Source organism: Panthera leo, chromosome E1 (genome assembly GCF_018350215.1).
Source record: "Panthera leo isolate Ple1 chromosome E1, P.leo_Ple1_pat1.1, whole genome shotgun sequence".
In the NCBI taxonomy this organism is placed as follows: Eukaryota; Metazoa; Chordata; class Mammalia; order Carnivora; family Felidae; genus Panthera; species Panthera leo.
Window position 1 is genome coordinate 3142244 of NC_056692.1, and position 27387 is coordinate 3169630.

At 51.5% G+C, this 27387-nt stretch overlaps 1 protein-coding gene across 5 annotated transcripts in view; it reads right to left on the bottom strand.

Moving 5' to 3' along the window:
• MYH10 (myosin heavy chain 10) overlaps positions 1-27387 on the bottom strand; it is a 130670-nt gene that overhangs the window by 38967 nt on the left and 64316 nt on the right. For all 5 annotated transcript variants that reach the window (XM_042915177.1, XM_042915178.1, XM_042915179.1 and 2 more), the window contains 10 exons: positions 26311-26409; positions 23716-23859; positions 23368-23463; positions 21723-21841; positions 20946-21098; positions 17609-17782; positions 15359-15532; positions 15005-15119; positions 1562-1755; positions 1348-1469 (listed from right to left, as the gene is read on the bottom strand). In XM_042915177.1, coding sequence (XP_042771111.1) covers positions 1348-1469; positions 1562-1755; positions 15005-15119; positions 15359-15532; positions 17609-17782; positions 20946-21098; positions 21723-21841; positions 23368-23463; positions 23716-23859; positions 26311-26409 — 1390 coding nt within the window. The remainder of the gene's footprint in view (positions 1-1347; positions 1470-1561; positions 1756-15004; positions 15120-15358; positions 15533-17608; positions 17783-20945; positions 21099-21722; positions 21842-23367; positions 23464-23715; positions 23860-26310; positions 26410-27387) is intronic.

The following is a 27387-nucleotide window of genomic DNA, read 5'->3' on the forward strand; positions in this document are numbered from 1 at the left end:
TCTGCTTAGCAAGGACCAGGGTGACATTCAACATAGCACTGGTCTGGGGGGACATACGTTCACTGGGCTGTACTTTTAAGATCTGTGCACTTTATGCAGACTATATACCTCAATAAAAGTGAATTTTACCAAAAAGACGTTGCTCGTATCAAAGGACGAATCCTGGCTATCTCCATCAGCTTTGTATTCTGGATGCCAGCGTGGCACTTTCTTCTGTCAACAAGAAGTAAAATTCTACCCAGTGTTTATCATACAGCTGGGGCCACAGAAAGGTCTCCCCCAAACCCATAAAGGTTAGAATAGTTTCTCAGCTGGATTCCATCTGCAATGGCAGCAGAAAGCGCCCTTCTTTGACCTGCAGCCTCGTCGGTTATGGAACGGCCAAGGCTGCCATAATCGAAACTCCGACTTCCAGGTTTTCTCCTGGAAAAAGCCAATGACCTAAGTCCACAATTTAACTATTTCTCACGTTTTCATTCGTTTCGACTGCATCCACTTCTGTTATCTCCTGCCTTTTGTTGTTTGTAATCCTTTTCTAATCTATCCTATTCCCTACTCCACATTACCGATAAAAAGACTAAGTCTACATGTGAGTACCTGGTGGAAAAAATACACATACGTTTACACATAAACACGCCTATGCAGATACGGTCATCGAGAGAAGATGGAAAGAAATATCCCAAAATGTTTTCAAGAGTCACTCCTGGGTGATTTTTATTTACCTTTTTAGTTCTCTTGTATTTTCAAGTTTTCCTAAAAGGAACATATGTTACTCGTTTATTTATTTTTTTATTTTATATATTTTTTTAAATGTTTATTTCTGAGAGAGAGACAGAGTGTGAGCAGGGGAGGGGCAGAGAGAGAGGGAGACACAGACTCCGAAGCAGGCTCCAGGCTCTGAGCTGTCAGCATGGAGCCCGATGCAGGGCTTGAACCCATGAACCATGAGATCATGGCTTGAGTTAATGTCAGACGCTCAAATGACTGAGCCACCCAGGCACTCCTTACTCATGTATTTTAAAAACCCAGTTAAAAAGGAATTATGTGTACGTCTTGGGCAGAGCTATGTGTACAAGTGCAAGGTCAATCCCCAGCCTCAGATATTTCTCTCGCACGGCCAGGAACTAGCCTTCCGAGCACCCGTGGCACCTGCCGGCATGTCAGCGCTACAGAGAAGGCACTCAACGTTCTTGGGCAATAATAAAGGTAATAATGGATTATCCCTTTCCTGTATGAAAATCAAACTGCAACTACACAAGTGACCGGGAAATGTTTTTTGTGCTATCACTGTTCCAAAGCACATCAAGATGCACCGTGATACGTCCTGGGAAAAAGGTATTGCCGTACCTCTGTCTGAACTCCTGGAAAACTATCCGGTTGGGGAAGCCTTGGCGACAGATCCGGATTCCCTCCAGGACTCCGTTGCAGCGAAGCTGGTCCAGCACCAGATGCGGATCCAGTTTTCCAGCCTAATCAAGCAAACGAGACGTTCACCCTTCCATCTCCGTAACCTGACCCAGGGCGATTCTGAACCCCGGCCCGTCTTCCGCGTAACACGCACCCGCTTCTCGTGATTCGGGATGATGCAGCGGACAAAGTTGGGGTTGGTGTTTCGGAGCGTCGCCATCAGCTTGGTGAGGGACTCCTTGTAGAGCTGCCCCACGGTACGGAACATGCCCTTCTTGGTTTTGTAGGCAGAGCCAAAAGCGGTCTCCGTCATGCCAGTAACTTGATCCAGACCCACAATGCGGTCCACTGGTGAAGAGAAAAGAGAAGAGGAAAATGAGCCCGGCGACCTCTTTCGCGGGGCGAGAAAAGACACAGTGATAGTGCAGCAGCACAAGCTTTGTGGGGACAGATGAGGAGATGCCGGAGAGGTAAGGCAGTCAGCGTATTTAGACACCGCACAAGCCGTGGAACTAACAGCCACACACTCCCATGGCAGGGAACTCAGTGCTCGGACAGCCCCGTACCACATCCCAGCAGATGCCTCCCGCTGCGCTGGCGTCAGGAATGCGCGGTCTGTGGGACATCTTGCCTGTCACACCCGCCATCGCTTGGGAAATGCGAGATCGCTGCTGGCATTATTGATACACAAGCCGATGCTGTGACGTGTCTACTGGGAAGCGGCTTATGAAGATGTACCCGGGCTCAGAGCACATCGGTGACGGTGGCGCCCAGGGTCGGGGACCAGAGTCCCGCTTCTCAGTCAAAATCACTGAAGTGGTTGGCCGGGTTACGTCAACCCGGGGGGTCAGGAGCGAGCGAGCTCCAGCTCTGTCCTCCAGGCACGAGCATGCTTTTGAAAAGGGAGGAGAAGGCTGGGCGGGAAGGAGCCGGACAGGAAGCAGAGCCTCAGCTGAGGGCAGCGATGGTGAAACTTCCAGAAGGTTTGCTCTGGCGGCTGCCAGAACTTCCGGCACGTGAAGTGCTCTCGTTTAAAGCAACTGTTAAGTAAGTCAGACGTGTTTCTGGAACGTCTTAAGAGCATGGACAACACCCACCGAGCCCCCCAGGAATGCCCTTTCATTCCTGACGGCCCCTCCGCTCCTGCTGGTTGCTCCCCAGACCTGGTGCTCAGGGAGGGGGCTTTGTGAGCAAGACCCCACTCGAGGCCCCGCGTCCAGTGAGGCTTTTATGGCCAGGACACCGTGACCCGGGAGGTAAGGTTCCTACCATGCAGGCCTTCAACCGCAGCTGGTAAAGGCCGGACAAAACCCGATTCACCTGCAGCCTACGTGCGCACTGCCCTACGATGTCTTCAAAGCAGAGCCACCACACTCGGAGGCTGGGGTCAAAGCCACGCCCGCCTGTGCCCCAAAGTCTGTCCACTACCCCCTCTCTTTCCTGTGCCTCCAACCTGTCCCTCCTCACTTGTTCCAGCGGAAAACGGTGCCCAGCCCCAGCCCGGCACGCGCCACGGAACCGTGAACTTCCTCTGACCCCGTCGTGTCCACCCACCTGTCTCCTCAGAGCCACGCTTCTTTCTAGAGTAGTTCACGCCGGCCACACCTCACGTCGTGCTCTCCACCAACCGCCCGCTCCCTGGGCAGCGGGCTGGCTTCCGGCCCACCCGCCTCCCCTGCCCGACGCTGCTCGGGCAACAACGGGCCAACCGCCAGCAGCGTCTACCTGCCCTTGACCTTGGTCCATCTGCCGGGGGCCATCACGGCGGCCTCTGACGGCCCTCTCCACCCCGGCTTCTCTGCACACCGCCTCCTCCGGGCCTCCACCTACCTCTACGGCTACTCCGGTCCCGCTGACTTCTTTTCTCGTCCTGAGTGCCACGGCACCCACTGGGGCCCAAACTCCACTCACCTCGGACACCCTTTCAGAACAAGGCGGTCTACAAATAGAGGCAACACACTGCTCCACCTGCTTTTCTCAAGGCACGCTCTCGTCCTGGGTGACCTCCCTTGCGACTTGAACTAGCTTTACCTGACTACCCGGCACCAGTCACCGAACATGTGTCACTCCTCTCCACTCGAAAGTCACAGAGGTGCCTCTGCCTCCCACACGCTCTCGTTAACACCGCATCCCTCATACCTAGCAGAAGTCTGGCCTGTCGCAGGCTTGACGCATAGGTTAGCGACTAGATGAAGCAAAGGTTAAGTACATTTACAGTTACCACCAGTGAGAAAAGCATTGAAAAGAAAGAGCAAGGTGCTATAAGGGAGACGGGTGGTTAGAGATCTCTCAGAAGCAGTTCTATTTCGTGCCCGGAGGGTAAGAATGAGCCAGTGGAGAGCAGACGGTTCCAGGCAGTGGGAACAGCATGTGTGAGGGCCCAGGGGCAGCAGGTGTGAAAGAAGCTCGTGCCAAGGAAGCGTTACGGGCAGAGAGATTTGGGGCGCCCCCTGCCGGTGGCCACACACAGAAGGAGCTGGGGAGGGGTCACCAGAGGTGACGCGGTGCCCGTCCAGGTCCCGAGCAGGATGATGGCAGCTGAACCAGCGATTACAGAGGGGAGGGAGCGAGAAGGGAGACTCGAGACGTTCTGGTGGCAGAACTGACTTGCTCTAACCATCAAGCCGATGTGGAAAGTATGGCAGAGAGACCGGAAGAACAAGTCCTGGGACTTTGGCTTGAGCAGCCGAGGGGCTGATGGTGCCCCTGGAGGATGGGGAGAAGGGGTTTTTGTGAGTGGGGGCACAGGCTCCAAACTCCGTAACCCTGGGGCACCCGAGACGAGGCGCCAGCGGACACCCGGCCATGGCGGTCTGTGCTAGACAGAGGGACATGGGAGCGGTTACGGGACCGGATGGGCCACCCCAGGGCGAATGCCCAGGACGAGGGCCTGGGGCCAAGATGGGGAGACAGGAAGAACCAGACAGGAAGATGAGAAGAAGCCAGAAGTGGGAGGAATCAAAATCCCACAGTGGAGCAGGTTCTTGGCCACGCCCTCCATCTACCCCCATCCCTCCTCCTGTGCCTCCCGTGCAGAAGGGACCGCCAGCTACCGAGGCCAGAGACCAGGAGTCACCTCGACTGTCCTCACACCAGCCGCTCACCGAAACCGGTCAAGCCAAATGTGGACATGTCTTCCGCGTGGCCCCCCGCTCCGTGGCTCAGTTTGGGCACCCAGGGCGCCCTCACCTGGATTCTGCAGTAACCTCCTGCCGGTTGCGGCCTCCCTCTGCCACCCACCCCCCACCCCCAGTGTTCCTCCCACACTGGCCCGTGGTCCCGGGGTGGGGGTTAATGGGTGTTTCTGAAAGACCCTACTCAACAAGTTCCTTGTTCCTATACTTCAGACTGTTCCATTTCTCCTGCAGCTTGTAGGCCGTGGTCCAGATCCCTCAGCCCAGGAGTATAGCCGGTGACGCAGAACTCAGGCCCGAGTCGGAAACTCCTGCCACTCGCGAGCTGTGTGACCCGGACGGAGTCCACTCCCCTGACTGCTGCAAGTCTCGGCTGCCTCCCCTGTAGACGTGACCGACCTCAGAGAAGCAGGAGGTGCCTGGAGAACATTCCAGCGCCAATGAAGGGGCCTCTGGCCCTCCCGCCCACTGAAGCTCCAACTACAGAACAGGTGCACCTCGTCAAAGACACAAGGCCCTCAGGTCCCTGCCCTTTCCTGTCCGCCCGGAAAGCCGGCCCTCTTCCAGCCATCCTGGCAAACACCTCTTGGCGTTTAAAATCCTCACTCCTGGGGCGTCTGGGTGGCTCATTCGGTTAAGCGTCCGACTTGGGCTCAGGTCATGATCTTGTGAGTTCAAGCCTCACAAGCCTCATATCGGGCTCTGTGCTGTCAGCTCGGAACCTGGGGCCTGCTTCAGATCCCCTGTTCCCCTCTCTCTGTCCCACCTGCTCGTACTCTGGCTCTCTCTCAGAAACAAATAAAATGTTAAAAAAATAAGTCTTCACTTCTTCACCTAACTACCTCTTCTTAGGTCCCGGTGTCCAACCCTGCCTCCACACTCGGTGGGCCAGCCCCTCCTCTAGGCTTCAGATCGTCTAGGCCAGATCCTGGGACAATGTTACCTCTATTCTGGGTCTCTTCCCAGAGTGCAGAGCGCCCCTGGGCACATCTCCCCAGCATCTGGCACACGTGCAGGACCCTCAGAGCCACTGCCTGGTGTCTCTGGACCCTGTGACCACCAGCTCAGACGATTTCCTCTGCTCCCCCCCCACCCCCATCGCTCTGACCCGTGTTGGCCTGAAAACGGTGCTTGGCAACTGTGTAATAAACTATGTAGCAAACACCCCCCTCAGTGAGTGATACAGTTACCCGCAAGGACGGGTCACGCCCACAACGAAAGAGGCGGCGAGCCAAGTGTGAGCAATACTTTGCGGGGATTCGGCCGCACCGGTCCCGCCAATTCTCTGACCTATAAGGGCAGCTGTTCAACACGATGTCATGCTGGTGTCTAAGCACGCAGTTCTGGGTGGGGGCTGCTTTTTAAACTAAAAACAAACAACATCATTTTCATGAACCTGAGTTTTCAAATTTGGTATTAGTAAAGGTAACCCAAAGCTAAACGTTCAGAATTTTTAAAACGTTGATGCTTTGGACTTTCAGTTTACCTGTCTTTTAATTCAAAAACTTAAACTGAGAGTCAGGTTTTAAGTGAGCAAAATGATCTCGAGGGGACAAGAGACACTTGGGGAACTTCATTCAATGGTGAGGGCCACACTAGTAACACAGGGTTTCACTTCCAAATCAAGGCCTAGAAAGACCTCTATTTAAAAAGACTATGTTCGGGGCGCCTGGGTGGCTCAGTCGGTTGGGCGTCCGACTTTGGCTCAGGTCACGATCTTGCGGTCTGTGGGTTCGAGCCCCGCGTCGGGCTCTGTGCCGACTGCTCAGAGCCTGGAGCCTGTTTCACATTCTGTGTCTCCCTCTCTCTCTGACCCTCCCCCGTTCATGCTCTGTCTCTGTCTCAAAAAAAATAAACGTTAAAAAAAAAAAAAGACTATGTTCTCGTCTAAAACGGTAAAGGCAAGCGCCAGAGAAAGGCAGAAAATGCACACATGAGCTTCTCAGCAACTTGAGACGAGGCCCGTTATGGCTGCTGATCCCTGCCACCGGCCTCGGTCCGCGGTGTCGGCAGAGCGTGGGGCCGCTCGCTGGTGGGCGTCTCACAGTATCTGGTCGCCCACGACCCTGAAAGGACCTCGAACTATTTTACCCTAATGTTTAATTTGTTCGTCCATACAAACGTATGTGGACGGTGAGAAGTCAGGGGGGCCCTGCAGCCCCACCGTCCGTGAGGGCACACTTAGAATCTGAAAGCACAAAAATGGAACTTATAATCATCGATCTCTTAAAAGTGCCATCGGCAGTTTTTTTTGAAAAGTAACAACTGTACCATTTGGTGCCAGAATGCTTGACCCGCTCTTCCAGGGGATGATCTCAGGACACGAGAGGTCTAAGAGATTCTCACATCCCTCGCATCTGCGTGGGGCAAAATACGGGTGCTACTAAATTTAACTTCTGTATTTGAGTCAGTTCTTTGGAAACGCACTTGCAGGAACCAAAACGGGGGGAGGAACTTGTTTTAACGTTCACATCGGTAGCCAGACAATGAATGAGAACTGTATCCAGTGTACCTACGAAAGGTGTCGGAGACCCAGCCCCGTATTAGGCACGCGGCACGGTCCCAACACTCATCGGAACAAATCAAGACAATCCTACTCTAACGCGCACTAAAACGTTGCCGACAGTTAAGAGCAGACTCGGAAACAAATATTCAACAGCCGTGAATTCCCAGAAACAATCTTTAACATCGAAAGGTGTCTCCACGTACCTCCATCACGTGGTAACGACACATTAGTGCTGGTTCCGCTACTGGGTGGTGGAACCAATCTGTTCATTGTTCTAGAGCGTCTGGAGATTTTTAGAAAAATTCCAGGAAGTCCACAGGTGGACAGGGAGCATGCGATCCTTGGGTCTTCCTCCTCCAGGGGACTGCGGCTCACTGCCCCGGCAGGGCCTGGAGTGGTCTGGGCAGATGGGGACCCCCTCCTGTCTACAGCCTCTCCCGCACACCTGCTCCCCTCTCACCTTGACGGGCTCGCTGGGCGCACGGTCCCCCTGCCCTCGGCTGGGCCCTGGTGCTCGGTGAAGAAAGGGGACGTGCGTTACGTAACTGCCGAGGACCTAGACATATACTGATCTTCCGGGTTTCGTAATTACAGCGGCAGCAACACGGGTGCGGCCAGATGCAGGCTCACAGACCCTCACGCGTGACACTCGCGATAACCCTGGTAGAGCCAAGGGTCACAAGCGGCTTCTCCTGGAGCTCCCAGCTCTTGTGAGGACTCAAGACAAGGGGCGCCCTCAGGTCAGGATCTCATGGTTGGTGGGTTTGAGCCCCGCATTGGGCTCTGTGCTGACAGTTTGGAGCCTGCTAGGAATTCTCTTTCCCTCTCTCCCTGCCCCTCCCCTGCTTGCACTTTCTCTTTCTCTCCAAATAAATAAACTTAAAAAAAAAAAAAAAAAAAAAGACTCAAGATAAAAACAAAACAAAACAGGACAAGACTATTCTGCACAACAAAACACCTCCCTCCACGACCCACAGGCCCCAACCCACAGGTCCTAAAACAGCACTAAACACAGAGATTATGACTGGTGGATAAAAGTTACAAGAAGATTAAACAACTACCATCTACCAGACACGATGCTCGCGTCCACATGGAATTTCCGGGACCAAAGCAAAACCCATTCAGCGTTTCTGAAGCCAGAACATCGTCATCTCGGTTGGAGGCCTGGCTAAGGGAAAAGTTTCCCCCTCAGTTACAAGAAGGAAGGAAGATTTCGGTGGCTCTGAGAAGATGGAGGGAGACCCCCACGGGCCTGTGACGGACCCGAAGCCCTCCCGCAGCACTGGCCAGCCTCCCCTGGGTGAATCTGTCCAAGCCAATGGTGGCCACCGAGTTCAAGCGGGCTTCTATGAAGACAGGACTGGGCGGGGGGGGGGGGGGGGGGGGCGCGTAGAGGGAGGGTCCTCTAGCAACAGTTAGAACTTGCTCCTTGCACTTCTCACGCTTTCTCTGGTGGAGCCCAGCCTTCCAGAGCTGTCAGTGGCCACCTGGTGCTCATGGTGGTCAGAAGGACACGGAAGGCACAGAGCCGGGGTCACGGGCGGGGGGGGGGGGGGGGGGGCCACGCACCGCCCTTCGGCAGACACACAGCCTGCCGTCCATCCCCTGGGAGTCCAGACACGCTGCCTAGAACTTGAGGTTACAGTCCCCCATAGCTGGCTCGCTGCTGGTGTATCTCACAAGGTCAAGACTGTCAAAGCAGATTTGGAAGAAAACTGTCCTCTGGATTACAGTAGAAACTTGTATGACCTCTCTATTCAGCCTCTGGGAACTCTGCTCCTCCTCTGATGCTTCTGGAAGCCCTTCTCTACCCCAGCCTCTCCCCTTCAACCCCAGAACCTGCATGGATTCTCCGTGCTGCTTCCCTAACACTCCGGGGCCCTTGGATGCGCACGTCCTCCCTAGCTCTGTGTTCTCTCACCATGAGGGTACGCGCTGTGTGTTAGCACGCCAGAGACACCTGGAAGCCTAGAAACTGCTGCATCCGTTCTTCTGAGAAGTCACTGGAAACACTAAAGCCCCACGTTTTCACTCAAAACCTCCTTGGGGTTGGAACCCGTAACACTTATCGGGGAGAAAGACATTTTGCTGCAGAAACACCACGCACGGCTGCCGAGACCAGAGTTAGCCACGGTGCACGGACGGAAGGCCCTGTAAGGACAGGGAGAGATGGAGAACCCTGACCCTTGGTTCTGCCGACTAACCCAACCACGGGGAGGTGAACGAGCTCGCTCCCTGCCAGTGTGAGGTCACCTAGGGGTGGCTCTGTACGGGGCGCTGCTGGCACGGAAACGCACCTGGTCCGCACATCATGAAGATCAGGGTCCTACAAGAAGATCATCTGTGCTGCCAGCGAGGGGAGACCCGCCCCGTCCCCTTTCAGTCGCTCACCCCACAACTTACTGACCGTGTGAGGACCAGCACGGTCCCTGCTCTCAAAGAGCTCAGTCTGGAACTCTCTAAAGCGATCAAGAATCCAGAAGAGTTGGGGGGGAGGAATTTCAAGAGGGCCCTCGATGCTGGGGCAAAGTCCGAAAGATCAAGCACTAACCTTTCAGCCCGTTAGCTCAAAACTACCTCCCACTTGTCTCCCTCGCCCCATGTCCTGGACTCGGGCAGGACTCCCCGAGGCCAAGGGGGACTGCATCAGACAGTGTCTTCCTCTGGACTCTCCCGTGGAGGGCGCATTCCGGCTCGGGTACAGTCCGGCCCCCACCCCGGCACCCAGCGCTCCCCACACACTTCCTTCACCGGATGCGACCCAGAGCTGATGGTGCGGATCGTGACCTGGGTAAAGATGGGCATGCTCCTTGAACTGAGTTTTAAAAAACTTTCGACATGCATGCAGGTCTCAGCATTAACACGCTTCAAGAATCACTAACGGAAACTGTGCGAGATGAATCTATCTTGGGATTTCACTACTTGACAATTTCACTGTGTGATCACCAGGCTGGGGATACTCCTTCCGGGCAGGGCTTTTGGAGGGCCTCCAGCCGTGGCTAGGCTGTATTTGAAACCAGGGCCGAGGGTTCAGACCACAAGGCTCAGCTGTCTGGAGCTCAATTTTGGGTTCCAGGTGCAAATTCGACCCAACACCGCACTCCATCTTGGTCTCAGTTGCGCCGTCGGGCCTCGTGGATGGTTCCACGGTCTCCAGTTCCAACGGAAAAGCCAGGCAACTATACATGTACATAAATTCCAAACAGAAGGTATAATGCTGAGACCAGCACGTGGGAGGAAGGTGTAATTATCTGTTCTCCGGAAGTTCGTGGCTTAGGAAGAGAAACAATCCCTTTCTGGAATCCCAGGTGCAGAGGTGGCTCAGAGACGGGGGAGACACTGCTGGCTCCCAGCATTCCCCTGGAGGACTGTGTATCAAAACGGCACTACTGGAAAAGGTAGGGACGTACCTTTTACTGTGCAGGGCTGGAAGTGCTATGCGTAAAGTCAGAAGCAATGTGTATGCGGTAGCAATTGTATCGTTTGTGCACTCAAACAGCTGCCTTGAAGTATAATAAAAATGAGCATGAAATGAAAGGTTCATGCAGGTCTATGAGCAAAACAGAAACAGAAACCCAGAAACCAGCCCCACGCCCACGTCTACCCTGCCCTCCCCGCCCCCCCCCCCACCAGGCCCCCCCCCACCCCCGAGAGTTCTTCCTGTGGACTTAAAACCCTTCTGTTGAGAAGACCTACAGGCTTTATACATTCACCTGGTGGCTCATGAAGACCAGAAACACTGTCATAGAAAGAAGCTCTCTGAATATTCTGAATCTCTAAAGCAGAGAAACAGCAAAAACAGAACAGAAGAGCAGATACACAAATACTTCAGTTAGTGTGAGAGACATTTGACATCACAAGTCAACTTTGAAATTGGGCTACAACACGGCCCCTGTGACATTACTGCCCAGAGAATTTGCACTTCTGGACAAAGTTCTCTACTAAGTAATCTTCCAAACGTCCCCACGCCCGAGGGTCAGCATCAGATCGTATCAGCATTACGGGATTATGTAAACGCGGGATGAAATTTAAAAGAAACAAGGCAGTACTGGAATTGTTCATAAAATTATCTTGCAATTAGCAAATCGGGACGAGACTGCGGAAGTTCGAGCACTCTGCTAAGTGTACACGTTAAGCGGCTTTTACAGTCAAAGATGCACACCGCCGCGTAATTTGACTTCCAATGCAGATTTTGGAAACATATTGGCTTCAAATACAAATTAGCAATAGTTACTAAGGAAAACAAAATTCAAGATCTGTTGTAGCAAAACGTTAAAAGAACTTCAAATCATAAGGTGATACTTCTGGATCATACCCATTACTCACGGAAAATACCCCAGGAGGCACATTTACATGAAAATGCAATCATTAGCTTTTTAAATTTCTGGATACAAGCCCCAAGGAGTGGCAAGAAGTCGCGTGCAGCTGGTACAGAAATCCCGAAACATCTTTTAGCAAAAAGGAGGGCGCTAGGAATCTCTAGGGCAGGGCTGCCGTCAGAAATCTTACACTGCTCCTGGTTTGGCCTTGAGTGAACTCCATAAAAGCCTAAAAGCCTATTTTAACCAAAATATTCTATACTCTAGGGACTGTGCCTTCACAGGCAAGCTCGACTCATACATCTTGCTTTCGTGGTCGGCTGCTCATTGTCTGCTTTTGCATTAACGTGGCTACGAAAAGAGAAAAAACAAGGACTTGTTTTTTTCCAGGGCTATTTTCTTTTCCTACAGAAAAGCTCCCCTCTCCCGAGATCCCTACACCCACAGTGAGCACTGGTGAATTTTCTGCCCTAGAACCCCCGTCAAACGCTGTGCCTGGTGCTGACTTTTTGTACGAAACACGCAAACCTCGGAACCGGACAAACACGGTTCCGCCGTCCTGCCTGACCTTCACCCGGAAGATCGGCTCCCCTTCACCACCAACAGCGAGAGACTTCTGCGATCCCGTCGCTCAGATTAAAGTACATCGCCGTCCATCTAAGCCGATGGACAACACGACTTATGCTAACAGCAGCATCATCAGGACACCAAACACGTGGGATTATTCCAGAGCAGATGCTAGCATGGCCAGATCAAGCTTGGGGCACACCTGACCTTCCCGGGGGTTCCGAGCCACGGACCGAGTGCAGATGGACGGGGTTCGGGCCGGGGCCAGAAGAGTCTGCAAGGCTGCTGGCGTTTCTGGAATTAAATACCCTAACTTCTCCATGGACAGAGAACACAGAGGCAGGTAAGGACCCTCCAGACACGGTCCTACCTGTCGGACACACCACCTGGGCTACGGAACACGCGTGGACGCCTGCAGTCCAGGCCCTGCCAGATCTTACCCTCCTAACACCGCTGACCCACAACTGCCCGACGCTCCCCCACCTGGGGACGGCGAGGCGCAGAGCTAAAGGAGAAAGATGGATGGAGGAAGCCCAGGAGGAAGCTGGAGCCAAGACAGAGGCTCGCGCATCCTGTTACCGCATCTGTGTGTATCCTGACTCTCCCACGAGGTCACAAGCTCTGGGGCCAGGGACACGTCCCTCATCGTCTCCACACGGACCTCACGGACGACCACGGTAAGCATGTGGTGGGAGGGAGTCCTGTATGAATGGGCCAGGTGTTTCCCACGATATCATTTCTGGTTAAGAAATTAAATAATGGGGCGCCTGGGTGGTTCAGTATGTTGAGCATTCAACTCTGGGCTTTGGCTCAGGTCACGATCCTAGGGTTGTGGGATCGAGCTCTGCACTGGGCTCTGCACTGACAGTGGAGCCTGCTTGGGATATTCTCTCTCCGCCCTTCCCCACTCATTCTCAGTGTCTCAAAAAATAATAATGAAAAGAAAAAATTTAAAAAAATAAGAGAGTCAAGGGGGCGCCTGGGTGGCTCAGTTGGTTAAGCATCCAACTCAACTCGGGTCATGCTCTCGCAGTTCGTGGGTTCGAGCCCCACGTTGGGCTCTGTGCTGACGGCTCAGAGCCTGGAGCTGCTTCAGATTCTGTGTCTCCCTCTCTCTCTCTCAAAAATAAACAGATGTTAAAATAAATTTTAAAATTGTTTACAATAAAGAAGTAAATAAAGAGTCAAAAGTGGTTTGCAACATCAGGACCAGTACGTTCGCCCAGGACCTAATTTCTTTTGTTATACGGTCATTATTCCCTAAACACCTTCTCTCTTCATTCAAAATGGAGAAAATCAGTTTTTGAGGCTTCAATGGTAGAAATGCTGGTTTCCTCTGTGCTCTTCTCCTCACACTCAGCTCCCTGCCCCCAGGGTCCTTCATCCCAACCCACAGACCACTGCCAATTTGCCTCTTCACCTCCGTGCTTTCACCCCCACGCTGTCACCCCTGGCTCACAAACCTATGGAAGCCACTTCTCCAATGGAGTCAAGTCCTCCTGAGACTGGAGGTCAGGCTTCTCTGTGGCCCGGTTGCAGCCATGAGCCTCCCTTCGCGTCAGCTTTTGTGACTCAACACGCTGTTCCCTTCCAAGGACGAGGACAACTCCTCCGTGACAATCTGCCTCGGCACATGCCAAAGGGACCCCTTCCCTGTACCGAACGTGCCCAGAGGCTCCTTCCCTACCATTCGCGTGGCATCCGTCACAGCCGTGGTCTGGGTGCATCTGTCTCTGTTTCCTGTGCTCAGAGCTCTTACGGGGGCGCCAGGAGGGCACAGTGGCTCCGCTCCCCCAGCCGTGGTGCCCGGGTCAGTCTCCGCCGAGGGGACGGGCGGCCCGACTCCTCTCGTCTCTCTGGGATGCGTCCCTCGCACATCACCCCCTGCGAGTGCGGGCCTTCGCGGGCCTCGTGACAACCAGAGCTCGGAGGGGGTCCGTCCACTCCGGCTCTGGAGTCTCGTGTCCTGTGCTACCGTCTCCTCGCGACAGGCCCGGGGCCCCCTCGTCTGTTCGGTGCGGCCTCGACCGCCCAGGCCGCTGCGCTAACCGGGAGCACTCAGCATCTGGTGCAAGACTCTCCCCCACAGGCACCAAGACCACCTAACCTCCCCCCAAGCCCCTCCTCTCGCCCGGTCTCGGGCGCACGATCTCTCCCGGGACCCACGTGTGCCGAGCAGCAGCCCACGCCGGCGGGGCCCTCACGCTCACTGCAGCTGCCGGACGTGATCGCTCCGGACCGGAGCTCCTATCCTTCCCTCCTCACGTTCTCCTGTTCCTTCTGCCTCAATACTCCTCGCCCCTTCTTTTTTGCTTCCTGGGTTTCTTTCTATCTCCGAGGAGGGGGCTGGATGACAAGGTCTGGAGATACTCCAGAGAAGGTGGGGGTGAGCCAGGCTCCTGAGGAGGCTGGCCTCGGGCCAGTTCCAGGGTGAAGGGCCCGCGGGGCCTGGGGCCGAGTGAAGACGTGGGGTACAATCAGGATGTAGGCAGCAGCGAGAGCAAAGCTCTGGAAAGCACCGGCCCCCCCTGCGCACGGACACGCGGACGTTTCGTTTCCCTGGTACTCGTAGCACCTTCTAGTCTATGACGAGACACCCGAGGCTCATGTAAATACAAGATCTCGGAGGGCTGACGGAAATAAAAACAACTACTCTCTATGCAGGGCATTTGAACTGTTCACCAGCTACTGCGTGTGTGTTGGGGGGGGGGGGGGGGGGCGCAGCTCACGGACCTGTATGCGACCCAGAGCGAGTGTACAGGGCCTTTCTGGTTTTGCGTCCCCAGTACCCCTGGATAGGAACCACACTGGGCCCTGGGTGGCCTGAGGCACGTGTGCAGTTCTTTCCGGCCCTGTGCCTAGAATGTTCCACACTTCCCACAGCATCTGACCAGGAAGGCAGACGTTCTGTTTCCCAGGGTAAATTCCGATGTAGCGGCAGCCCTGCTCTAGGGAAAGCAAGTTTTAAAGTAAAATATACGTACACGGATCTAATGTAAAAGGACCATATAGGAGCCTTCCCTGGAAAAGTTTCGGGACAAGCTGAACTCCAGGCGGAAGCGTGTTCTTACCGTCCTTCCAAAGCTCTGCCACGAATCTGTCCGACGACTGATGCAGGAGGGTGGCCACGTTGTCGTTCAGCGGGTCCATGTTCTTCATCAGCCACTCGTCTGCCTTGTAGTCCACCTGGCCGTGGCGGGCCACACGAGGGGGGAAACGCGGACACACACACAAAACAAGAAACGCTTTCAGCCTTAACCCAGAACGTTCTCGGGGACAATCTGAAAGGTGGGTTGTCTCGAGGGCCACGCAGTGGTGACGCACACGGTGTTTAGGGTCTGCGAACGTCTACCCGCACGTTTGTCACCAGCGCCATCAGATGCAGCGAAATCTCAAGCTACCGTTAACCGTTACACAGCCCGTACCTTCCCCGCGTAGTGGATGATGCAGAAGTCTGCTTTGTCTTTCAGTTGCCGGGGTTTCTGAAACTTGGAGTGGGAGCCTTGCTCTTGAACTAGTTTTTCGACAAAGGTCTTATCCGTGGCCTTCGGGAACCAGCACTCTTCGTCCAGAAGGGCCAGCACGCCGGGGGGGTTGGCCTGATAATGAGAACGGACAAGTTCACTGTCACTCACTTTCAACACCAGGATGCCCCTCTGCACTTGGCAGGTTAGTTTCCAGGATGAGGAAGACTTTTCTGAAGCTATGGAAACCAAACTGCTAGGACAGAAGGTAGCGGAGGGATTCTCTCCGTCTCAAAAAAAAAACAAAACAAAAAACTGAAGAGAAACAGAACGAAAGTGAACCTCAACTGGATGGAATGCTTCCGACATCTCACATCCTAACTGATTTAAGTTCCTCTTTAAGGGACGGTTAAATAAAACGTATCACTTAGCGCCCGGTCAAACGGCAAGACTAGTAAGCATTAAGCGGAAAATATCAAAGGGGGACAAATAATTTACCAGTTACTTTATGTATTTGACCAACGCAAGAGTCGCTACTTTATTTCACTCAACTGGTTCACTGAAGAAAGGCCCAGAAACAAAGGCAGATAGTGGACTGTGGGAGGCCTGGGGTCTCTGGGACGATGACAGCGTTGGAGTCAGGCAGTGGAGATGATGTACGATGCTGTGAGCATCGAAACCCACTGAGCCGTATCCCACAAAACGGTGGATTTCAGGGCACGTGAGAAGGTCTCAATCAAGAAAAAGTGCCCAGAGTCGGTGCACGGACTTCCCTTCTGGAGGAAGGCGGAGGGCCCAGGAAAGGGACATGAGACACTCCAAACGTGCTGGCCTAGGTCGCCGCCGCTGGGTCATCCCGCACTGCCACACCACACCGCAAGTACACGTCAGTGACATGAGACTAAATGCGGCAAGTCTAGGGCGAGCCTACGTGATCAGCCTTGGGAATCCATATCCAGGAGCAGCTTTCCTACGTTTATCGGGAAAGCTGGCTCTGTACAAATACTGCTTAAAAAGTGACAGAGATTAAAGCATACGGGAAACATGTAACCACATGGTCAGAGGAAGGTGGCCGGACAAAGTGCCAGCAGGTAGAAGCTGGGAGAACCCTGTAATGGGCCCCGACCAAGGGCTCACTAGTTTGCGGCTCTCGGAGGGTTTGGAGCAGCTAAAGGAACACTGGAATCGAAGGCAAGCAGGATCAGGTAATCTTCCAGAAGCAAAGGTTCAGAGCCGTAGGTGACTGAACGTACCCCACTCACCAGGCGACTCTGAGGTTCCGCATTAATACTAATGAGGACACATCCATCTTTGTACTCTAGTTCTTACGTTTCAATCCCTTTCAGTGAAAACACTGCTAAATTCTGAAACAGGATCCCCAATGTAATTTAACCTTTTCTAAATGGCTCAGTGACAGCACGACTATGAATATCCACGATTATGGCTCCTTTTTACTTCTGCTACTTCATCCCTCAATGTCAAGTTCTGTGTTATCACTGCTCCTTTAGGTCGGGGGTTTCTAAAGAGCCGGAAGTCTGGGAGACAGCTTTTGGACTGCCAGGGAAAACACAGAACACACGGCCGAGTCACGGACATCTGTTGGAGACCATAAGCGCACGAGTTACGTGTGGTCTTGTGTATTTCTGCGGGAACACTAAACCAGAAGAAAAGGACCTCTGCTACGTGCTAGGACTGCTATTAAAAGTACATCTACCCCCAAACCCCTGGAAGAGTCAAATCAGGAAAAACCCTGCCCAAATAAGAACATCCTTGTGCTCACAAGGATGAGCTTTAGTTATGGGAACAAGGGGTCTAAATGCCGTGACTTGCTCCCGGATGACCTGGGCGGCCCTGTGTGGCCCGGGCAGGGGGTGAGGGCACGGTGGAGGGGGGTCTGCAAGCGGCAGGCTCACACACGAGAGGGCGGAGGAAGGGCCTTCCCTGGCTGCTTACTTACTTTTCAAACAGGTATTTCATCAAAGCATCTCTTTTCTACGACGTTTATGTGAGAAAATTATCTTAAAGCTAATTAGGCTGAGGGCGCCCGGCCAGCTCAGCCGGTGGAGCACGTGACTCTTGATGTCAGGGTCGCAAATTCGAGCTCCACACTGGGCGTGGAGCCTACTTAAGAAAAGACCCCTTAGGTGGGCTAGGTGCCCTCGGGGACGACGCTGTGGGAACGACCGCCGCGCTGCCGGAGCGCGCCCTTACGGGTCTCTCGATGAGGTCGATGCAGGGCTGCAGGTCAAGGCCAAAGTCGATGAAGCTCCACTCGATGCCCTCCCGCTGGTACTCTTCCTGCTCCAGCACGAACATCGTGTGGTTAAAGAGCTGCTGCAGCTTCTCGTTGGTGTAGTTGATGCAGAGCTGCTCGAAGGAGTTCAGCTGCACGGGGCGGGATGTGGGACGTGGGGAGGGAGGGGGAGAGAGAGAACGGGAATCACCGATCAGCCGCTACCGACACCCGCCACGGGAAGTTCTCAGGGACCAGCTGCAGCATGGGCTGTGTGTGAGGAGGGGCCCTGAGTGGAGGGGCCTCGGCCTCTCACCGCACCAGCCGCGGGGGACCTTCCCGGAATGCGCAGAGCAGGGAAACACTAAACTCTGTGCGCTCAGCGCGTCATCTACGTGGGAAACACCTCCGTGCCATTCTGAATGGTTACCAAACAGAAGCGAAGGGATAAGCGAGACAGGGAGAAAGAGAAAAGGCAGAAAATCAAAGAGGCGTGGGAAGGTCAGAGGCCACGGGGCCGAGTGTCCGGAAGCCTTGTGGACGGACTCCTGTTCCCGCTCTTCTCTTCAGCCATAGGCTCTGGAGCAACTTAGGTCCTCTTGGCTTCGGGGGGTGGTGGACGAGACCCTGGCCAGGCCCGATGAGGGTGCTCGGGGAGCGGGAGGCTCCAGCCGCCTGGCGGCGCGTTCCCTCCTCTTAAACAAGGGTCTGCCCTCTGCCAGTGTCAACACAGTGGTGACGGAGGGGGACCACGCTCCTCGTGGCGAGCACGGAGCGCACAGAACCGTCGAATCAACAGCCGCACAGCCGACGGGGACGCCACCTCGCGTGTTCATTAGATGTCAGGACGGGAACTGGGTCGTCTTCTCACACGTTCCAGACACCGCTGTTTCCTTCTTCGGGAACTCGCCGGTTTGTCTATGATGCTGCCGAGGGGAAGGACGGATGGATGGGTGGATAGGAAGAATTTTTAAGCACAATCACCTTAGGTGCTAGAAGTTCTCAACCTTTTTCCCCTGAGCCTCCATGCTGTTCGCGAGAAGCACGTGTCCATAAATAACTGCTCTCATTATGAAAAGTGATCTTCAATTAGGGAACGTGTACTCCGTCTCCAAGGAGATTTATAGTCTGAAAAAGCTGTTCCAATCCTCTCCCCGTGGGGGTGTTCTACTGCTTGAGAATGCGGTCACACTTGGAGGGCAGGGACGCGGTGTTCGTCCTGCTCAGCACCGTTATTTCCCGGGAATATTTGCAGACTGCCCGGTTGTGCGTATTCGCGTTTAGGTAAATGGATTTTGTTTTACCGCGGGATGAGGAGACCCTACTGCTTTATGCAGCTTGGGCAACTATGTGGGATGGCATTTTTTTTTTTTAAATTGAGTTCCTAACTTGTCTTCCACATTTAAACTACAACTACGTTTTCATATAATCGGTACTTAAAATGGTAATGCGTGGTGTACAATTAAAAGTGGATGAAGAGGGGAGCCTGGGGGGCTCAGTTGGGTAAGCCTCTGACTCTTCATTTCAGCTCAGGTCACGATTTCACAGTTCCTGGGTTCAAGCCCCGTGTTGGGCTCCGCACTGATGGGGTGGAGCCTGCTTGGGATTCCCTCTCTCTGCCCCTCCCCTGCTCTCTCTCTCTCTCTCTCTCAAGGTAAATAAATTAAAAAAATGGGCAAAGAGCCACATGAGAAGTCTCACTCACGTCACCTACTTGTTCTATGGTTAGCCACTGTCCCCTGCTTCTCGTGATCCTTCCAGAGATGTTCTGTGCACTCACATGTGTGTGTTACCTTGATTTTTTTTTTTTAACTTGATCTGTCCTGGAGTCTTTCCACAGGAGGATATAAAGCCAGCTCCTTCTTCATACTGGGTGTACAGGACCCAATATATCCAGTGTATGGATATACTGTAATTCCCTGAACCAATTTCCTAATGGTGGACATTTAGGTTTTTTCCATTCTTTCCCCAGCACAAATAACACTCGCTACCACAACCCTGCATTTTTACCTTCTCCATTGTTCTATGGTCCATATATTCATAGGTCAAGACCATACTTCTTGAAGTACAGTTTAACTTTACATAATGTTTCACTTCTTTTAATATCCTTTTCATTCCTTTTTCAGAATTTTACGATCTGTTCTTTATTTTCCATTAATTCAACTTTCAAATTAGTTTTAGAAGAAGGTTGCCTAGTCTCCCCCCACCCTTAAAATTCCCATCAGGTTTTGAACGGACATGTTTGCTTGAGAAGTAACTTGGGGAAGAGCTGCTGCTTTATGAGGTGGAAATTCCCTGAGAACATGGTACGTTTTCTAGGTGGTTCTGTTTCTCACAGTAGCACTGGGAGGTTGCCTTCGGTAAACTATGCTGTTTCTTCTTAAATTTATTCTTCAGTCTCTCATCCGTTTTTGTTGCGGCTGGAATCAGGGATCTTTTCTTTCATTGTACCTTCTGATTATGTAGAAGAAGGCGACAAATTTTTTTTTTTTAATGTGACACATGCCCAGCCACCTCTCATGATTTCTCAAGTTTTCCACAGATCAGTACATATTCAAGCAATCTCCTACAGCGACAGCGGCAGCTCAGTGGCTAAGACTGCGCCCCCCAGTGACATATCTCAGATCTGCTCAGGCCAGACTGATCGTCTGAGTTGTCCATTTTAAAGCTAAGGCAATTCCATACCCCGTGGTGGCCAGGATATCACACTGGTCCCACAAGTATTTAATTTAGCATTTGTGCCTCACCGTGGAGTCAGTCCATCAAAGGAGACATAAAGATGTAAATTTTTAGGAGACTGAAATTGTATCAATGTTTTGGCACAACCACAGCAGACTTGTGACCACAAACCAGTGACGGGATGGATGCAGAGGGCGTGGAGAAAGCCAGTCGCAGCAACAGCAAAATACGCCAAAATCTATCATCAGACCCCGTGATGCATCTTCGGGACACAGAGCACCATCTCCATCTGTGTCTGCTAGCCCTCGCTCTCCGGTCAGCTAGGTGTAGCCATGCCGGCTTTCTAGCACTTTCTAACACTTGACAAATTCTCTCCCATACAAGATCACTGACTTACTCCCATCACGTAGGAAAACTCGCAGAGGCCGGGGGCTTCTCCTCCTCAGGTATGCTTACCTGTAGCTCCCGAGACACCTTCTGTGACTGGGCCCCCCACTTCCTCCTCACGGCACCCTAATTTGGCCGCACCTGCTCATCTGCCATTATAGCCCCGGTGCCTGCAGTGCACCCGGTACAGAGCGAGCCTTCGTGTTTATTAAAAGAATAAACAGAAGAGCAGGAGAGAGAAAGACCTACCTCAAATATTTCGAATCCAGCAATATCCAGGATTCCGATGAAAGACGCGCCCTGACGCTTGGTCCTGTCCAGAGCTTTGTTGATGCGGTGGACGAGCCAGCGAAAGAGCCGCTCATAGGTAGCTTTCGCCAGTGCTTCTACTGCAAAATCTGCCTGTAATTAGACGACAACCTTTTATTCTGGAAACCGCCTACAAAGCATGACTAGCGGTTATCTGGAGTTGAATGCTCTATAATGTTCCCAGAACTCAAATAGCTTTTGCTACTTAACGTTGTCTCCATTTGACACAGCGGCAGTTAAAGGTACAGGTAAACAAACTGGAGATGATCTACTGACGAGAAGGGAGAAGATGCCTAGGAAAAATAGACTCTTTCCTGGGCCCTTGGGGCGCTGTGCAGCCCGTCTGCCCAGCCTTAAAGGAGTCTGCCACGAAACGGGTGGATCCGACGCCCACATTCTTGGTGCTGGGCCACCCACACAGGGACCCGGGAGCAGCGCGCCCTACGGCTGAGCGGGCTTCCGAAGTTATATAGCTTTGTCCTGCTGGATGATCTACTTACCTGGGGAAAACCTGAGGTGATATTTCAAATTTACTTTAGAAAAAAAAAACACTTCAAAATTTTTTCTGGAGAAAACCATACAAGAGAAAAAACAACACACAGTACCAAGAAACACCTGTTACAGAGTTTCTGTTAAGGTCTGTTACCTGCCAATAGGAAGGTCTTCTGATGATAGCTTGTCATTCAAACAAATGTGCAGTAACAATGTGAAACTCACTTGTTCTTTGGTCTGGGCTTTCTGCACATAGTCTCGGCCGACCTTGATCCGGGGGGTGAGGATAGCCCGAGTGAACTCCATCACATTCATCCCCAGAAGATGGCAGAGTTTCTGTGCAACTAGAGCATAAAACGTTTCCTAAGTACTAGGCTTCTACCTACGAGCTAGTCACAACACGTTCGATAAGAAACCTCCAGAAATAAACTGAATAAGTCTTAAAAAAGGACAGGTTTCAGGTCTTCATCCTTTCTAATGAATACCACTCATCCTTAGGTAAGAAGGAACAGGCAGCAGTTACTTACTCTGGGTAATTCAGCGTAAGTTACGGAGTCTTAGAACCCATGGATGATGCACAGAATGAGAAAAATAGCATTTATGCTAATTTAAATCATGTTACCAGGATAACTGGTCGTGCATAATGATCCCAATAATATTTAGTAGGCAAGAAACCTAAAGGTTTTTAAAAATTTGCATGGCCAACAGCGAGCACTCAATAAACAGCTCATTCCGTTACTACTGTTCTCGGCAGCCGGGCACGTACCTCCTCACGCGCTCACTGGGGACACCGCCAAGTTCTAACAAGTGTGAAAATTATTCTCATTTTTTTAGGTTTATTTATTTTGAGAGAGTGCAAGTGGGGGAAGGGCAGAGAGAGAGAGAGGGAGAGAGAGAATCCCAAGCGAGCTCCACTGTGTCGGCACAGAGCCTGACGTGGGGCTCGAGCTCACGAACCTCGAGGTCATGACCTGAGCCGAAGTCAGATGGTTAACTGACTGAGCCACACAGGCACCCCTCTAATTTTTGATTAAGTGTTAAAATAAGAAAATTCTATAAGGATAAAGCACATTCTAAGTTACACCGGGAATAGAACTTACCCAAGTTCTTACTGGCAAAGACCTGAACCCCCCCTCCCCACCAATCCACACGTGTTGTCAGCAACTGGACAGTAGTCCTGTGTGGGCAGGACAGGCCGTGCCGCAGAGGGCATTTCTTCCTTCGGTCTGTGGCTCTTGCCACTGGCTCGTACCAACTGCTTTGGTTCGACCTCTAGGTCCTGGCCCCTTTTAGTTAACGTGTGTACGAATGCATGCGTGTACGTACTGGACGGGAAGTTGAAAAACACAAAGAAGCACAAAAAGCCAACGGACCACACCCCTTTGCTAAAATGATAAATGACATTTCAGAGCCTAAAAAAATATACCTGATGGTGGGGTCAGATCTTGGTTTACTTCATTTGATTGGATATTTCAAAGTAGTTCCTGGGTTCCCCGCTCCCCATTAAAATGCTGACAAACACATCTTTTTGCATGATGTGTGTTTTGTCTGTCTTACTCCCTTTTCTGAGACTCTATCTACTTCAAAGGGCCAGGCTCAATCAAAAAGTTCCAGAAGTAAAATGAAACACAGCCTAGGAAAGAGAAAATCTACTGGTCACCTGGCGCGTGAGAAGTACAACTTGAGCTTTATGATGTTGTTGTGAAGAAATGCGGCCGGATGTTTAAACAGACACAACAGAGAACTTCTTTACGTTACGGAGAGTTGGCAACTTGTGCTTGGGAACATGACGACAAACCGCACGACACAACTGTGGCCGTGGCACAACAACGAACCACGTAAACAAATAAAACCATATTGGTCAGCTTACCTGTATTTTCTGGCATGGACGCTTGGTCAGTATTTCGCTCCTTTTTGAAAGAAATGTTTCCAAACTGCAGCACTGAAGATACCACTTTAAGCATTGCTTTACATGGATACAGAGAAAAATAAAATAAAATTATTGCATCAAATTGCAGCAGAGACGTATTCTCATTTATTTTTGCTAAAAATTAGCTGTAAAGAGCTCTTCAGTAACACAGGTCTCAGGAATTTGTACAATTATGGGTGATTCTCATGATTCTCTGTCATTTCCTAGTTTACGCTCTTCCCCCCGCCCCGCTGGCTGTGCTAAAGTCTTATTTAAGCGAGTAGCAGAATTGGGGGAAAACCCACGTACAGAGAATTTCCTCGTGAGAGAAGCCCATTATGTGCATTGCTTCCATGGTCTCCTGAAAGTTATCTTTGTCTTGCTGTCCCGGAATGGGAATGTAGCCATTGGAGAGAAATCTGTAGTTATTAAATCCTTCAAGGAGCAGGTCAGCTAGGAGAAAACATAACGGATACGGTTTAATAAATAACCATCAACAGACGAAGCACCCCCACCTTCACGCTGGGCTGGGCCGATCACGGGAGACGTGGCCCACACCCTCCACTTCTTCCTGTCACACTTTTTCTTCATAGGCTCATTTCAAAAGCATACAGTTTTCCATCCTATCAAGGAGGGGAAACGAGGGTGGAAACAGCAAACATTCCAACTGCAGTTTCTGGGGCAGTGGCTTATAGGATATTTGAAATCAGTAGCCCGGGGCACTTGGGTGGCTCAGTTGGTTGAGCGCCCGACTTCAGATCAGGTCACGATGTCGCGATTTGTGAGTTCGAGCCCCACATGAGGCTCTGTGTTGTCAGCGTGGAGCCTGCTTTGGACCCTTTGTCTCCCTCTCTCTGCCCCTCCTGCTCTCTCAAAAATAAACATTAAAAAAAAAAAAAAGAAAAGAAATCGGTAGCCGGGAAATGATGCACATTTTCCAGATAACTAGGCCTTACTGTTTTCACATTTAAATAGCGTAGCCATCTTTTGAGGGAAAGTTTTTAAGCCCCATAATCTGTAATTTTATCTTAGCGAAGTAGTTTACAGCAGATGTTACGGGGTCAATAGGAAGACGACACGAACGTAAAGATCCAGATGTAGAAGGTACAGAATGTGGAATAGGCAGGTCCTGAGCCAGGCCAGTGCCCCGAAACCCTCTGAGCCCGTTTGTCTGGTGGTAAATCTGCTTCTCAGAGTGATGTGCAACCCATATTTATGACAGAGTATCAAAGCAGCCGCCCCCATCGACTACCTGTACTTTAGGGGCCCTGAGTTAGAACTTAACGCATCCTTTCGCCAAAGGTGTGGAGACCAGAAGGAGGTTTCTCAGGAGGGGTCAGAATAGATACAGCTGTTTATCTTCACACTCGATGTTATGTGCTCTCCTGCCAGGAGTTTCTGCCGAGAGTTTCTGTCCTGTCACTGAATTCTCACCTACCTCACATTTAACCTCTACTGGGTACCGCTTGCTCTCTTTTCCTCTCTCCTTCTCTTAACACTTTGATCTTACTTTTTTGGTTCATTGCGACTGAAGTTACTGCCGGTCTGAAAGCCCGAGAGTTCTCTTCTTCGGCATTACGGACCGTATCGTCTCGGATGTTTAATTTCTCAGTGCAATTACTCTCTTTATTTGTTGCTGATGTTTTTTTCCCCTTATGGGTCCTTTCTCTCACTTCTGGGCTCAACGCTTCCACAGATGTCTGCGTGAGCAAAAGCCTACAGCCCAGGTGACAAAGGGGATACGACGCAGGTGTCTGCTCTCGCACAGGAGGAGCGCCGAATTTTCAGTGCCGATTTCAGAGGAGACCAGGAAGTCGGACATCCTTCCTTCTCCCTCAGATACCTCTGACTCGGAACTTTACCCCAGCCAGTCCTATGCTTCCAGCCCTTAGGATTCACGACAAAATAAATGCATAAAAGTCCACCATAAGCTCCATCTAGTATGAGTGGAAGCATAAACGTATATGTTGGTTATAAACCCGGGAATAAGAATATTTACTCGATTTTATCAATTTATTCTTTTTTACTTTTTATATTCATAAATGTTGAAACCGAACTTGTATAAAAATGCGTATCTTCTAATTTAAAACTTCTTCGTTTTTTATGTTATTTTCTTTATAAAGCTTATTTCATTCATCTCGAGAGAGAGAGAGTGTGCGCACAAGAGCCAGGGAGGAGCACAGAAAGAAAGAAACAGAGACAGAGACAGAGACGGACAGAGAATCCCAAGCAGACTCGGTGCTGTCGCCGAGAGCCAGACACAGGGCTTGCCACCGTGTACTGCGAGATCACGACCTGAGCTGAAATCAGGAGCTGGGATGCTCCACCAGCTGAGCCCCCCAGGCACCCCTAATTTAAAAGTGTTTTAAAGAAAAGAAACAAACGTACAGAAGATGACGTAACACCATCTATAGAACCGCCACTTAAAAAGTATTTACCCGTGGCACGGAAGTTCTATTTCATTTTCATTTTGGTGTGTACGAAACTACGGTCAACCCCGGACATCGCAGGGGGGAGCCACACGGGTCCACTTACACACAGGTTTTTTTTTTGGGGGGACAGTTCAGTTCTATAAATGTATTCTCTCTTCCTTGTGATTTTCTTAGTGTGTCTTCCTATAGTTTACTTTGTTGTAAGAACGCAGTATATGGTGTATACAACCTACAAAGTACGTGTAACAAACTGGTTATCGGTGAGGCTCCCAGGCAGCAGCCAACGATCAGTCGTTCAGTTCTGGGGACTCACAAGTTGGGGGGTGGGTTAGGCCTCCAGCCCCCATTTTGTTCAAGGGTCAACTGTACTGTTTCCCCAAAATGTTCTCTTTCAAAAAAAACACAACAAAAAACATAATACTGAAAAGACAGTCAAATAAATACAAAATAGTAGGAAACTTTGTGAACTTACACTTCAGGTGTTCTCCTGCTCCGGATAACAACTGGTAAAAGATATGAAAAGTACGCTCATCTTTTGCTTGACGGACAGCACGAGATTTTTCCAGAAGGTCTGAGCGAAGATGGTTAAGGATCGAATTGAAAAGGTGGCCCTCTCTCCGTGACTGTACGAATTTAATCTGTAAAACGTTTTCTTTCTCTGATATATACTAACCCTCCTGCGATGAACCGTTCTGAATGATTAAAACCTATAAGTGAAAAAGGAAAGAAAATATATGCACTCACGTTCCTCACTAATCTTCGGGAATCATGGACCGAGAGGGTGTTCATGTCAACCCCCCCCCCCCCCACCCCTCATCTGGGTTATAGTCAAAGAACACAGCACTAAACAAGGAACTCTAAGAAGCTATAGAAAATGAGCTCAAGCCTTTGAAGGCTGAAAAAGCCTCCTGGGAGTTTATCACAACTTTATGAACAAAGAAGCCAAGGCACAAAGGAAATTGCTCAAAATAACATAGCTCATGAGTGCAGGGACAGAATTCAGGGCTCAGGTGGACCTCAGGATGTGTGCTTGGCCACCGTGGTCCCCAAGAGCTTGGCACACACAGCCTCGTACAAGTGGCTCCGGTCCCTCTACATCCACTTTCCAAATACCCCGAGATGGCCCTGACCAGACTGACCACCGGCCCCCTGTGCTGGTTGTCCAGAGCCGGCCACAACCCCTCTGCCTGGGCTTCCCACACGCCAGCGGCTCGCCCCCAACCTGCTTCTGCACTTCAGACCACAGCACACCCGCCTGTGCGTTTGGGGTGCATCTCTGGGACCCGTGTGGGGTCTCCGGTCGACAGTCACCCTGGGCTGTCACACAATCTCCGTTTCTCTGCTCTGGAAGATGACCACCTCTTCTGAAGTCAGCTCTCCCTTCACTTCACCAAAGTGAATCCGTTCTGTAAATTAGATTATCCCAAACACATCGTCCACGTTTGGTGGAAAATACGTTTACAGGAAAGCTGCCATGGCAGGACCAAGGTGAAGAAACTCGAGATTTATTCCCCGGTCATTTCCAAGTGTTTCTTGTACTTTCTGGCTC